This window comes from Cucurbita pepo, chromosome 7 (genome assembly GCF_057944985.1).
Source record: "Cucurbita pepo subsp. pepo isolate OVF chromosome 7, ASM5794498v1, whole genome shotgun sequence".
Taxonomy (NCBI): domain Eukaryota; kingdom Viridiplantae; phylum Streptophyta; class Magnoliopsida; order Cucurbitales; family Cucurbitaceae; genus Cucurbita; species Cucurbita pepo.
Window position 1 is genome coordinate 11,368,165 of NC_141804.1, and position 13,591 is coordinate 11,381,755.

The 13,591-nt window shown below is 36.0% G+C and overlaps 2 protein-coding genes across 2 annotated transcripts; both read left to right on the top strand.

Annotated features, from left to right (window-relative positions):
- The first annotated feature begins 5,769 nt into the window (after positions 1-5,769).
- LOC111798819 (early nodulin-93) lies at positions 5,770-7,605 on the top strand. The gene is made up of 4 exons (XM_023682155.2): positions 5,770-6,110; positions 6,604-6,665; positions 7,170-7,245; positions 7,342-7,605. Exons 1-4 carry the CDS (start codon positions 6,020-6,022, stop codon positions 7,446-7,448), a joined length of 336 nt encoding a protein of 111 aa, XP_023537923.2. The 5' UTR covers positions 5,770-6,019; the 3' UTR covers positions 7,449-7,605.
- Positions 7,606-11,171: 3,566 nt separating this feature from the next.
- LOC111799100 (uncharacterized) lies at positions 11,172-12,107 on the top strand. The gene is made up of 4 exons (XM_023682500.2): positions 11,172-11,205; positions 11,380-11,670; positions 11,755-11,825; positions 11,934-12,107. The coding sequence occupies exons 2-4, from the start codon at positions 11,387-11,389 to the stop codon at positions 11,945-11,947; spliced, it is 369 nt and encodes a 122-aa protein (XP_023538268.1). The 5' UTR covers positions 11,172-11,205; positions 11,380-11,386; the 3' UTR covers positions 11,948-12,107.
- Positions 12,108-13,591: the final 1,484 nt, after the last annotated feature.

A 13,591-nucleotide genomic window follows, 5' to 3' on the forward strand; every position in this document is an offset into this window, starting at 1 on the left:
AGAAAATATTTATTTATTTTTAAATTTTAAAATGGTTAAAAATTATTTTTGAGGGTTAGTGGGAGAATAAATAATAAAAAATAATTATGAAAATAAATAAATAAAAGAATAAAAATATTTTTAAATTTCATTTGTTAAATTAGAGATTATTTTATTTAAAAAATAAAAAATAAAATAGTTAAATGTGAAAAATTAATATTTAATAATATAGAATGAAAAAAAAAAAAGTAAATCAATGATAGTGGGAATGAAATCGAGGAGATGAGAAGAATGATGATTTTAGAAGAGATTTTTTATTTTATTTTTTTTTATTATGAATTTAATAAGTAGAAAATAAAATAAATATTGCATTAAATTAAAATCCAAAAAAAAAAAAGAAAAAAGAAAAAGAAAAAAGGTAACATGAAATTACCATATGGTCCACATTAAATTAAAGTAATTTTTTTTTCTTTTGATTAATATAATTATAAATTATTAATATGCTTAATATGATCTCGTATAATTCGAGGTACTCTAAGCTTGTTTGGTGTTATCTCGTATAAAATTTATTTATTTATTTGAAAAATGTATGTTTTTTTGTTTTTTGTTTATAAATAATGTGGGCGTGCATTTAGTAGAACTGGATGGTAAAATGTAGTTATTTGGCTACTTGGGTTCGTGCAACTCAAAGATGATGTTGTGATCCGCGTGTTCCATCCGTGTACATGAGTTGGCTCGTGATGCAACTTGTGCCTCATCCAACTGTAGCTTTACTATTAACTTAGTTGGATGAGTTGAATGAACTATGAACAACACGTGCTTTGTGACCCTCCATGTGCCATATTTCATAACTGATTGCGTCTCTTTGCAATAAGTTATCTCTTTCTCTACCACTGATCTCGATTTCCAATGAGATTGTGCATTGAACGGTGAACGGGCGTGGGATTCGAGGGGAAGATCGTGTGGGTGGTTACGGTTTTAGGAACTCTGACACCTTGCCAAAATTCTCGCATCTTTGACTTTTATAGATCTCGAGCTAATTAACATTTTGCAAATTATAAGTTTGTTAGATGAACACGACTCTCCACAATGGTATATCACCAATGGAGAGAGTATTTCTTGATTATAAACCCATGATCATTCCCTAAATTAGCCGATGTGGGACTTTCATCATTCAACACCTCCTCTCGAACAAAGTGCACCTACCCTTAATCGAGGCTCGACTCCTTTGGAGTCTTAGTCATTTTTTACTGCCTTCGAGGAGGCTTGACTCCTTTTCTTTTGGAGTCCTTTGTTCGATATTTGAGGATTTACCAATCTATTGGCACGAACTAAGTTTAGTGCATGACTCTGATACCATGTTAGATGAACACGACTCTCCACAATGGTATGATATTGTCCACTTTGAGCATAAGCTCTCGTAGCTATGTTTTGGGCTTCCCTAAAAGACCTCACACCAATGGAGAGAGTATTCCTTGATTATTAGAAACTCATGATCATTCCCTAAATTAGCCGACGTGGGACTTTCATCATCCAACAAAGTTTTCACGTTTGAATTTGTTGAACACAACTCTCTGTGGGAAACACTCGCACTCTTTATTAAGACCAATCGAGAAGAGAATACAAGACACTCTATAGAATACTTTTTGGATTTCTTGGATGAATAACCTAGATAGAGTGGAGGGGTATTTATACTACAGGCTACTCAATCTGAACCTAACAAATCTAAATCTAGACCTAACAAATCTAAATCTTTTTCTTAAAATATCTAGATCTCTTTCTCCTAAAATCTCTATACAATGGGTTCGTACAATTATTGGGCTCGACTCTATTGGGCTAGTGATGATATTTCAACACTTCCCCTCAGCACTAGTCCTCATTCGCTGCACCATGTTGAGCTGACAGCGAAAACTCTCATGTTTGCCAGTATTCAGCCCTTTTGTAAACAAATCTGCCACTTGGTCATCTGTCTTGATCTGTTGCATCTCAATTTCTTCCTTCAAGACTTTCTCTCTAATGAAGTGGTAGTGTACCTCCACATGCTTTGTTCTAGCATAAAACACTGAATTTTCTGCTAGGCGAATCGCAGATTGATTGTTGCAATGAAGTGGTATTGGATACTCAGTTTTTTGGTGCCAATCTTCCATCAAAAGTTTTAACCATGTATTTTCCTGAGCTGCTCCAGCTGCTTCTCTGTACTCTACTTCTTTAGTTGACAATGATATTGTTGGTTGTCTTTTGTTACACCAAAAAATTGTTCTCGAACCGAGCTTGAACACATACCCAGTGATTGATCTTTGGGTATCGTGGTCTCCTGCATAGTCGACATCACTATATCCAGCTAGCTTCCAGTCTTCGCTTCTTTTGTATAAACGATCGTAATCGATTGTACCTTTGACATATCTCAAGGTTTGTCGAGTCGCATCCAAATGAGGCTTCTTCAAATTTGCATATATTGATCAATGACTCCAACTTCATTTCGAATTTCTTCGGTTGGTCAATGTAGAACTCTCTGTTTAACTTTCATATGTCTCCGGCTCATTAACTTCGTCTTCTACTGCGTTGGCATACTCTGGATTTGCCTTTAGGATTATTTTTGAATGTCTAAGTTGTTGAGGTGTCATTTCATTTTCACTAGGCTCGCTTGGTTGAGTAACTTCTTGCTCACCAACACTAGTGTCACTTGAATCTTCAGGCACATCAGCACTTAAGCAAATGTGTACAATTTGCTCCCCCGTCTTTGGTGGAAGAATCTTTTCAGTTTGCTCAAGGCCTAGTAATACTCTCTGAGGGCCACGCCTCTTCCATTGCACCACTTTGATCGTCAATCATGTGGTTTAAGCATCCTGAATCAGTCATTCTCATAATAGATATGGTTTTCCATTGTCGCCATGAGTGCTAGCTCGTCTTCTTCTATGGGACAGAGTACCTCTGCATCCCATTCATCCTCTATCTTCTTTTTTGATATTGCCACATTGCTTTCAATAGACTTTTTCCTGGACCAACAATCTCTAGACATGTGGCCCTTTTTCCCACAATTATAGCAAATACCTCCAAATCTCTTTTCTTGGAAACTCTTGTTGTCGTTCTTCTGAGCTCTCTCAGGTTGTGCACTTCCAAGGTGGCTTCTTCTTTTGTCACCATTGTATCCACGTTTGGTAGACGACCTATTATTGCTCCGACTTTCACTTGTGTAGAGTGCTTCTTCTTCACCCTGTGATGCCTCCCATTTGTTTAGCCATGGCTTCTTGGCTGGCTAACAAATTTTCGAACTCTACAAGTGATGGTTGAGTGGGTCATCCTTGTACAGCAGTAATGAAGCTTCGATATTCCGGTCGCAATCCGTGGATTATAATCCTCTTCTTCATTCTAGATTCTACAATGGCGGACTTTGGATCTAGTTCAGTAATTTTCCGACAGATCGATTTGACCTTGTGGAAGTACTGAGCAATCAACATGTCATGTTGTGAAATTGACAACAACTCATTATCCAAAAGTTGTAGCCTCGTATCGTTCTTCTTTGAGAACAACATCACGAACGTGTCCCATGCTTCTCTCGGTGTCTTGTCATCTCAAATATGTTCTAACATCTCTTCTCCGATTGTGGTCTTCAAGGCAAACATTGCTTTGCTTGCTTTGATTCTCCATTTGCGCAGGGCGCCGTTAGAATCCTCCTTTAGCGGCTTAGTTTCACACCCGCCAACGATCTCCCAAAGATCCTGTCCTTGTAAATAGGACATCATGCACGTTGCCCACGTGTTATAGTTGTTGTTGTTTAGTTTCTTGATTCCTCCAACGATTTGGAAATCACCCATCGTGTTGGCCATACCTCAGTAATACCAAACAAGCTCTTTCGACACAAGACTTGTAGAGTCACAGACTACTCACGACACAAAAGAAACTCACTCACTACTAATCTCAAGAAGTCGTTTCTGATGTGGAAGATCAGACAAAGCTGCAACCACAGAGCATACTAAGAATTCCAAGAGATCAGATAACCTACACTAACCTCGCTCTGATACCAATTGTTGAACACAACTCTCTATGCGAACATTCGCACTCTTTATTAAGACCAATCGAGAAGAGAATACAAGACACTCTATAGAATACTTTTTGGATTTCTTGGATGAATAACCTAGGTAGGGTGGAGGGGTATTTATACTAGAGCCTACTCAATCTGGACCTAACCAATCTAAATCTAGACTTAACAAATCTGAATCTTTTTCCTAAAATATCTCGATCACTTTCTCCTAAAATCTCTACTAAAATAAATATGAATGGGCTCGTACAATTATTGGACTTGACTCTATTGGGCTAGTGATGATATTTCAACAGAACTAGCATTTTTAGACGAACGTTCGAGAGTATAACTTAATATACTTATAAATTAACTTTTATCCAAAATATGACCGAACCCGACGGTTGAGAATCAAACTTTTAACATTACAAAATTAAATACGAAGAATTAAACAATAAGTATCATAAAAAGAACAAAATCAAACTAATTAAAATAAAATTATCAATGTGCTACCCACCTAGATTTGTTGAGTAAGTACAACTAGAAATCTCAGCCATTCAATTATACCACGTGTTGCAATCTTATGTAAAGTTATAGGTCCATAGAATTAACTCACAAAAGTACCCATGGTTTTTAGGACAAGATCTCATGCTTCCACCTTGTATTGCAATTCCCTAGGCTTTAATATATAATTTATTATTAATTCTTATAAATAAATTTAATATAAATATATACTTTTAAAGTTTTAACCCATTTATAATACGTTACCTAATGATTCTGACATTTTTTGTGACATGATTACGTTACTTACTCCTCGTTTCTAAGAGTGAAGATTATTCTCACGAGCCACACACAGGTTCTTCCAGAATGTTTTGTCCTCACTCACATGAATCTTAGAAGATCATCGAACGTAGAATTACTTCAAGCAAAACACGTTGAACTACGATCGAGCCACCGAAAAGGAATGTGCACCTTGTTGGTATCGATAGTTACTTTCAATTCTTTTAAGTAATTTTTAATCGATCATATCTACAGTATCGTTCTCATTTAAACGTGGTCTCGATTCGTTTATGTACTAATTCCTTTAATCGAGGATTGTTTCTTTCTATAAATATTTTTTCTTAAAATATAAAAATATATAAAAACGAGTATTTTTTTAAACTAACAATTTATAAATAATTATTAATAAAATATAAATTAATTTGTAAGTTAAATAAATAAACAGACCAGCCTCACTTTCAACAGTTAGAGTCGTTGGTGGACACTGGAAATTACCTTAATACCCTTTTTGTCGTTTAATGTCCATTTTGATTTGTTTTAGGTTGGATAAGTAAGCTTAGAACCAAACAATATTTCTTTATATATATATCTTTTATATATATATATATATATATTTCTATTTATATATATAATTTTGCATATATTTATTTTATTTTTATTTAAACTCTTCGAAATAATTTATTGAAATTAAGTTACAAATTTTAATTAAATGTTAGATAATGAATACAGAATTAAAATTTTAATTTTATTAAAATAAAATTTTGAATAAATAATCAAAATTAAACAAATTAAAATTTGAAAATATATATTTTAAGTCATTGATTTAAATTAACTCATTCTAATTATTAAAAAAGAAAATCTAAAATTGATAATAATTTTTCTCACCTAACAGACGAAAATAAGAGAAGGGGGTATAAACGTAATTTCCTTAAGAATGGAGGGGCATTTTGGGAAGAAAGGTATAGAAAATCAACGAACTGCAACTAAACCAGAAAAGAGAAGAAAACAAGAGACTCGTGGAGACGCTGGAATTTGGGAAAACCATCAAACTCTCTTCCACTAATTACACCGACTGAGCTTCAATCTTTCAAAATCCCTTCGGTTCTTGCACTCAGATTCAATGTTTATAAATACTAAACCGCATTTCAATTCCACTGCAAATCAAATCTTCCCCAATCTTCCCCTGTTTTTTCATTCAACAGCTAATCTCTGCAGCGTTTTTGGTTTCTTGTTCTTCCAACTATGGCGAAAAATTTATCTCAGGCCTTTTTAGAGAGGAAAAATATGGCCTCCCATGACCCAAAAGTGGCAATGGCGAAGCGCTGTGCTAAAGGTAATGCTTTGTGATCTTTTTCTTTTTCTGGGATTTCTGCTGAGGAACAAAAAACAAAACAAAAAGGAAGTAATGGGTATGTAAGGATCTTAGTTTCTCTAGTTTCTCTAGTTCATTGAACATAGTGATTGGTTGAATCATACTTATAGGGTTTAGATTTGGTTTTTTTGTTAATGCCTTTCAACTGTTCGACGAAATTCCTCAAAGAGGGTTTTGTTCTTTTAGCTTCAAGAATGGATTGTTTTTTTAGTTAATGATTTAAGTAAAAGCTAAAGAGAGACGGGATGTGATCCATGCTCATGTTGATTGGATATATGCTGTGTTCTTTTTACTGATTCTATTGTTTTTGAGTGATTGGCTGGTGGCCCATGATCCACTTCAGATTTGATGCCATGAAAATTAGTGATTTCTGATGTTGTGTTTCTAATAAATTTAGCTTTTATCATCAACATCTGAAGCTAATGAGTTATGTTTCTTCTTTTTTGATGAACAGAGGGTGTGATAGCAGGGGCAAAAGCAGCTGCCATTGCAAGTGTTGCCACTGCCATTCCCACAGTGAGTTCCCTTCTTCATGAAGCAAACACATATCCTTATCTTTCCCTTTTGGAGAATAATTAATATCACTCATCATGTTCTACTTTCGTGTGAAAAATTTGACCGAATTAGCTGAAGAACTAGATCATGAACTGATGTAGATTACCTTAAGTGAATGGCTTAACTTAACCCTCAACTGATTTGTTTAGAGGGTTCAATTGCAGGAGTAATATTTGCCTATAATCCAAATAGGACCTAAAGTTTTAAAGTTTACTACACCAGATTAGAATCTAAAATTTTGCCCATTTTCAATCTACTCCGATCGGGGTTGAGGCTCTGCTTGTTGGCGATATAGAGCTAGCTGCTATCGCCATATTTTTCGAACCGAACAATGAAAGAGCTTAGTTTTACAGTTCAAGCCCTCCTCTTTGGGCTTTTTCTCTCGGGCTTCCCTCAAGGTTTTTAAAATAAAGAATGCTTCGTTTCCCTCTTAAACCGATGACTAGAATTGATATTGTTTTGCAGTTGGCTAGTGTGAGGATGCTGCCATGGGCAAAAGCTCATCTGAATCACACAGCTCAAGCGCTCATAATCTCCACAGGTTCAACTTTTCTCTCTTAGCAGCCAAGTCATGATTTGGTTTCACTTTGATTTGCTTTCTTTACTAAAGGAAAAAGGGTTGATTTTTCACTGGCAGTGGCTGGAGCAGCATACTTCATAGTGGCTGACAAGACTGTTCTTGCAACAGCAAGAAGAAACTCCTTCAAGCAAAATCCCAACACTGAAGCATATGAACTCAATTGAGTTCTTAACCTTGAAAGATTTGAGGGCAGGCATTTGATTAAGCTAGCCATCTCAACATTTGCTTACTGTTGTTCTTTTAATCTACTTGAACTTTGATCTATGAAAATCTGTGTAAATCCATTTACTATTTGAATAAATAAAAATGGGTTTTCCGATATTTGTCTCGTGAAATCAATCGGAGTTCAATCGATTTGCTCGTAAAACGACACGAACAATCGTTTCAAATGGCTTAAGCCATAAGGACAATCTTGTTTTCAAAAGTGTTAAGAGATTCTTTAGTGGTTTGTTGCAGGTGGTATGGGTCTCTGCTAAGAGAGGTAAAAAAAGGTGCATTTCGTCAAGATAATGTTTTAAGCTAAGATGCTTCCCTTTTCTGCCATCTCTACAGTAAAATAATGCATCTGAACTGTAATAATAAAAAAGTAAAACTGTTAGATCCGGGAGTGTGAAAACTCACATAAGGGTGTACGAAACCTTTCCCTAGAGATGCGTTTTAAAGCCTTGAGGGGAAGCTCGGAAGGGGAAGCCCAAAGAGGATAATATCTGCTAGTGGTTGGCCTGGGTCGTTACACGGAGAGAGAAACGGGTGCAAACATGGACGTTGGTCCCAAAGGGTGTGGTGCAAACGTGGACGCTAATCCCAAAGGGTGTGGATTGTGAGATCTCACATCGGTTGGAGAGTGAACAAAGCATCCTTTATAAGGATGTGGAAATTGCTCTCCAGTAGACACGTTTTAAAATCTTTGAAGGGAAATTCGAAAGAAAAAACCCAAAGAGGATAATATTTGCTAACGGTGAGCTTGGGCTGTTACAAAAATGGTGTGTGTCTCTCGAGTTTTAGGGTTTAGGGTTTAGAATGATAAAGTCGAGGATGTTTTGATCTTGGATGACTTATTTATGTTAATTAATTTTTATCGAATACAGGACGACCCTACAACATCATATTGGTCCAATCTCGTGGCACCGAGCACACGAGATGTTACGAAAACGCTTCTCAAAATTCTACTAAGTATTATTGAGGACATTTGTTCCCCTTTTAAGAAGCATCACAAATGAAAGAATAAAAAGGAAAAGGGAAAGGAGAAAGGAATTGGATCATTTTGTAAGGTTTTCCACATATACAATATTAACAAATCATAGCCAAAAAGAAGTAATTTGTTTATTTATTTTATTTATTTATTTATTTATATATTAGGATTCTTCCTTATCTCAAGTATATGTTGTGTCGCCATGTCAGCAAATAAAAAGTGATTTTGAAATGTCTTGTTTGCTTGACATGTCAGCTTCAAATTTGGAATTTTTGTAACCATGAATTAAATATTAACCCTACTACGTCCCGATGGCTCCGATATTCTCTTGCATCTGTTGCGATATGACTACGTTACCTACTTGACTTGAACGATTTCAGAGTTTAAATTGTCTTTGAAAACTGTGAGATCCTATATCCGTTGGAGAGAGGAACAAAACATTTCTTATAAGGGTGTGGAAACCTCTCCCTAGGAGACGCATTTTGAAATCATAAATACGTAACGGGTCAAAACGGACAATATCTGCTTGTGGTTAGCTTGGACTGTTACAAATGGTACTAGAGCTTGTCACCGGGCGTTATGCCGGCGAGGACGCTGGTCTCGAAGGAGGGTGGATTGTGAGATCCCATATTGATTGGAGAGAGAAATAAAGCATTTCTTAGAAGGGCGTGGAGCTGATGACAATACGTAACAGGTCAAAGCAGACAATATCTAGCGTTAGAGCCCGTCACTAGGCGATGTGCTAGCGAGGACGCTTGCCCCAAAAGAGAGTGAATTGTGAGATCCCACGTTGGTTGGAAAGGGGAGCAAAACATTCCTTATAAGGGTGTGGAAACTTGTCCCTAGAAGACATGTTTTAGAACCGTGAGACTGACGACGATACGTAACAAGTCAAAGTGGACAATATCTATTAGCGGTGAGCTTGAGTTGTTACAAAAACTAACTAATTCAGTTTCAAAGACATAATTGCTCTAAGTTAAACACGTTAGACTTTGGGACTCCTATGATAACTATCAATGATTTTATGTCTTAACCATAATTTTATATTCTGAAAACCACTATCATTCAGATATGATATCAGTTCATTCTTTATCCCCATTTACTCGGTATCACATTCCACCTTTTATTCGTCGAATAAATATTATCTTACATCATTGAGCTATAACCCAAATGACATTTTGTTCAGTTTATCACGTAAAATTCAGAGATTTGAACCTCTAACCTTTGACCCAGTTGACTCGAGTATAACTACCGTTGTTCGGGAAACCCTATATCATATTTTGAATTAATTATTATACAATATCTAATATCGAACCTTTTTAAAATGTCGACATGGATAAATATTCTCGTGAATTATTGCATGCGAAAAGAAGAAAGAATCCTCAAACTAGATTGAAGGATTTTGACTTAGGCAAATGGATATGCTACATTATTTAAAGGAACTTATTCCAATAAAAACTTTGGGCTATATACATTAATATATTTATACTATAAAGTTTAAACTTTGATCCACACATAAAATGAAAGTATTTATTTAGGGAAGGCTTCATCTTCTTCTTTTTTTTTTTTTTTTGCTTTCTCAAGTGGTGAGCAAAGAATATGACCAATAAAGACATCTGATCATCGAGCATGCAACGCGATGTTTGGCCATGCAGCACGTGAAACCATTCCAAAATGATAAAAACTTTAGTGAGAGACGGAATATTCTCTTAATCATTTTATGTAATGATATGATTAACGAGTTTTAATATGATATTTCGTTCTCGGTTTCAGGAGGTCGAGATTAACGACTTTTTGAATGAAATAGAGACGTTTTAGTCGTTGAACTATGTTGATGTTCATGAACAAACTGGACTGATCAACTTTTAAATCTGTATCTAAAAGGTTTATAGATCTTAAAAAAAATGTTTAATAAGTCCCTAAACTTTGAATTTTATGTCTATTTAAAACATCTGATCGGTTGGAGAGGGGAACAAACATTCCTTATATGGACGTGGAAACCTCTCTCTAGTAGACCTGTTTAAACTCGTGAGATTGACGGTGATACGTAACGGGTTAAAGTGAACAATATCTACTAGCGGTGGACATGGGGTTCGTAAAATCTACTTCAAGTATTCAAAAACTTTAAAAATTAATCGATTTATTGACATAAGATTTTTAACTTTGTGTTTAGTGGGTCGGTGGGTTTTTAAAAAATATTGAATAGATCAAGGACCTAAATCCGAAATTGAAAATTTAGAAGTCTATTAGACAAAAGAATTGAAAGTTTAGGGACTTATTAGACATATATTTTTTAATTTAGTTACTTATTAGGTAAATAATTAAAAGTTTAGGACCAAAACTATAACATTTGAGAGATCGTTACGAAATTTTATCAAATTACAGGGATAAAATTCTAAATTTCTCGAATTATAAGGATTAATTAGTAATTTAATTAAAATAAAGGGATAATGAAATAATAAGGCATGGGTCATGTAATGGAAATATTAATTAATAATTAGGTATAATGAAGAGCATGCTAGTTTCTCATGCATATTTTGCACTAATAAAAATATTAAAAATAAAAGACAAGAAAAAAGACTAAAAAAAAAGTCAACAATTTCATGTTTTTGACTTAAAAAAAGGTCCACTTGTAAGACTTTTTGGCAACTATATAAACCCTCCAAAGGGCATCCATTAACCCACCAAACACCAAAGTTTCCAAATTCAGACTTCCACAAAACCCTAAGGTCATTTCTTCTCTCACTTTCTTTTTCGTTTCTATACGTTATAAACTTAGATTGATGCGTTACGATGAATTTAATTGTCTGACGATACTCGAGCACTCCCGTCACTTACTCAACAAATGGGCAGAGACTCGAACATGCTGTTATTGATTCTGAATATTCGTTTCGTGATTGTAGGACGACGATGAACATGAACTGGTCAGGAGGAGACTGGATGTGTGGTGTGTGTGAACATGTGAACTTCAAAAAGAGGGAAGCTTGTCAACGATGTGGGTACCCGAAATATGGTGGCCCAGACCCATCAACGTACGAGTTTAACAAAACAGAAGTGTTAGCAGGAGATTGGTATTGTCATTGTGGAGCTCACAACTATGCCAGCCGATCAAGTTGTTATAGATGTAATGCATATAAGAGTGCTGATATTGGTGCTTTGCCCGGTTGGAAATCCGGAGATTGGATCTGCAATAGGTAAGAACCAGTTTCGTTCGATACCCATTTTAGTTTTTCTCTTAATATTGATCGAGCTAATGGACATACGTTGAATTTGTGCAGAATAGGATGCGAAACACACAATTATGCGAGTAGGATGGAATGCTATAAATGCAAAACTCCGAGGGATTTCGGTAAGAAAAGATCAAACTTTGAAGCTTACCCACGTGGAGATTCCAACCCGTTAACCTTCTGATCGTGATTATATGTCTTAACGACGTTTTTTTTCTTCGTTCGGGCAGGTGGAGCGGTTTGAAATTTTGAAGAACACTTAGTGGTGCTATTATTTGGCCAACTTACAAGCTTCTAGCATCTGATTCTCTCCAATTTGCTTCTTTTTTTTCCACTTTCTTTCATGAAAAAACCCAAAAATTCTCAATTTAGAACGAATTAATTAGAATTATCTCTCTTTAGTATTGAGTTTGAAGGTCGCATTCATGGGCCACGAACCAAGAGCTTTGAATTAGATTCAAGAATCTACTTCCAAATAATGCACATACTCCAAACGAGATAGACTCACTTTCTCCGAAGAACAAAAACGTAACGGTCCATTTTCATCCAAATAACTTAAACTTAGATGATTGTGTTGTCGACCGAACAATCGAGTTTATCTAACGAGTATAGGTAAAATGGTTTATTCTCGAAACTGACTCAGGTGGGTAGGTAGAGAATACCTTACCCGACAAAGAATTTCGCTGCCTTAGAATCGTTATAGTTACGACCTCGTTCACTGAGGCTTTGGTTGTCAACTCCACTTTAAACTGACATCATCGATGTGTCACTACATAATCGTTTAAACGACTTCTAAAGGAGCCCTAATCATTGATGTGTCACTACATAATCCTAATACAAACCCTAACGAACAACTCCGTACTCAAAAGCTACAAATTTGAGGGAAAGAAAGAGACAAAACTATCGTTGTCTGTCGATTCCATTATTGTTATGGTTTTCACAAACGGGAGTTTGAAAATCTATTTGAATATCTTTTTCCTCTCGAAGAGATAGACGTAAAATTCGGAATTAGAGTTGTGCTCTCCAAATTGGTTCCCACCTCGAATGAAAAAGAATGTGTGTGAATTGACAGTATGTTCGTTTAAATCCTAATTTAACTAGGAGGGATCATCTCGATAATGTCCATCAAAATGCATAGATAAAATAGCATCTAAACAATATTCTTTCAGGATCACATGCTTTGTAACGACCCAAATCCACCGCTATCAGATATTGTCCTCTTTGGGCTTTCCCTTTCGGGTTTCCTCTCGAGGCTTTTAAAAGCCGTCACACCCTTATAGAGGGTGTTTTGTTCTCCTCCCCAACCAATGTGAGACATCACAATCCATCCCCTTCGGGGCCCAGCGTCCTCGCTAGCACTCGTTCCTTTCTTCAATCGATGTGGGACCCCCTCCAAATCCTCCCCCTTCGGGGCCAGTGTCTTTACTGCCACATCGCCTCGTGTCTACTTCCCTTCGGAGAAGGGCGAGAAGGCTGGCACATCGTCTGGCGTTTAGCTCTGATATCATTTTTAACAACTCAGATCCACCGCTAGCAGATATTGTCCTCTTTGAGCTTTTCCTTTCAGGCTTCCCCTTAAAACGAGTCTGTTAGTGGAAGGTTTCCACACCCTTGTAAAGGGTGTTTTGTTCTCATCACATGCTTGGTTGCTTACATTTTAGACAAGGCGACGTTATGTGTCACAATCGCACTTCTTGTGACGATTTTGCGACACTTGTTCTAACCTAACAAACAAGTCAGCCGTGAAAAATTCAAACTTCGTGGATAACATCAAAGCCTCAAATCATGTTTGAGCCAAAAATTTTAGAAAACGTGAGCGCAGAAATAGATTGAAAATAATGTTATAAGTTAAAAGTAAATAGACAGGTAGTAATTAATGGATCGGAAA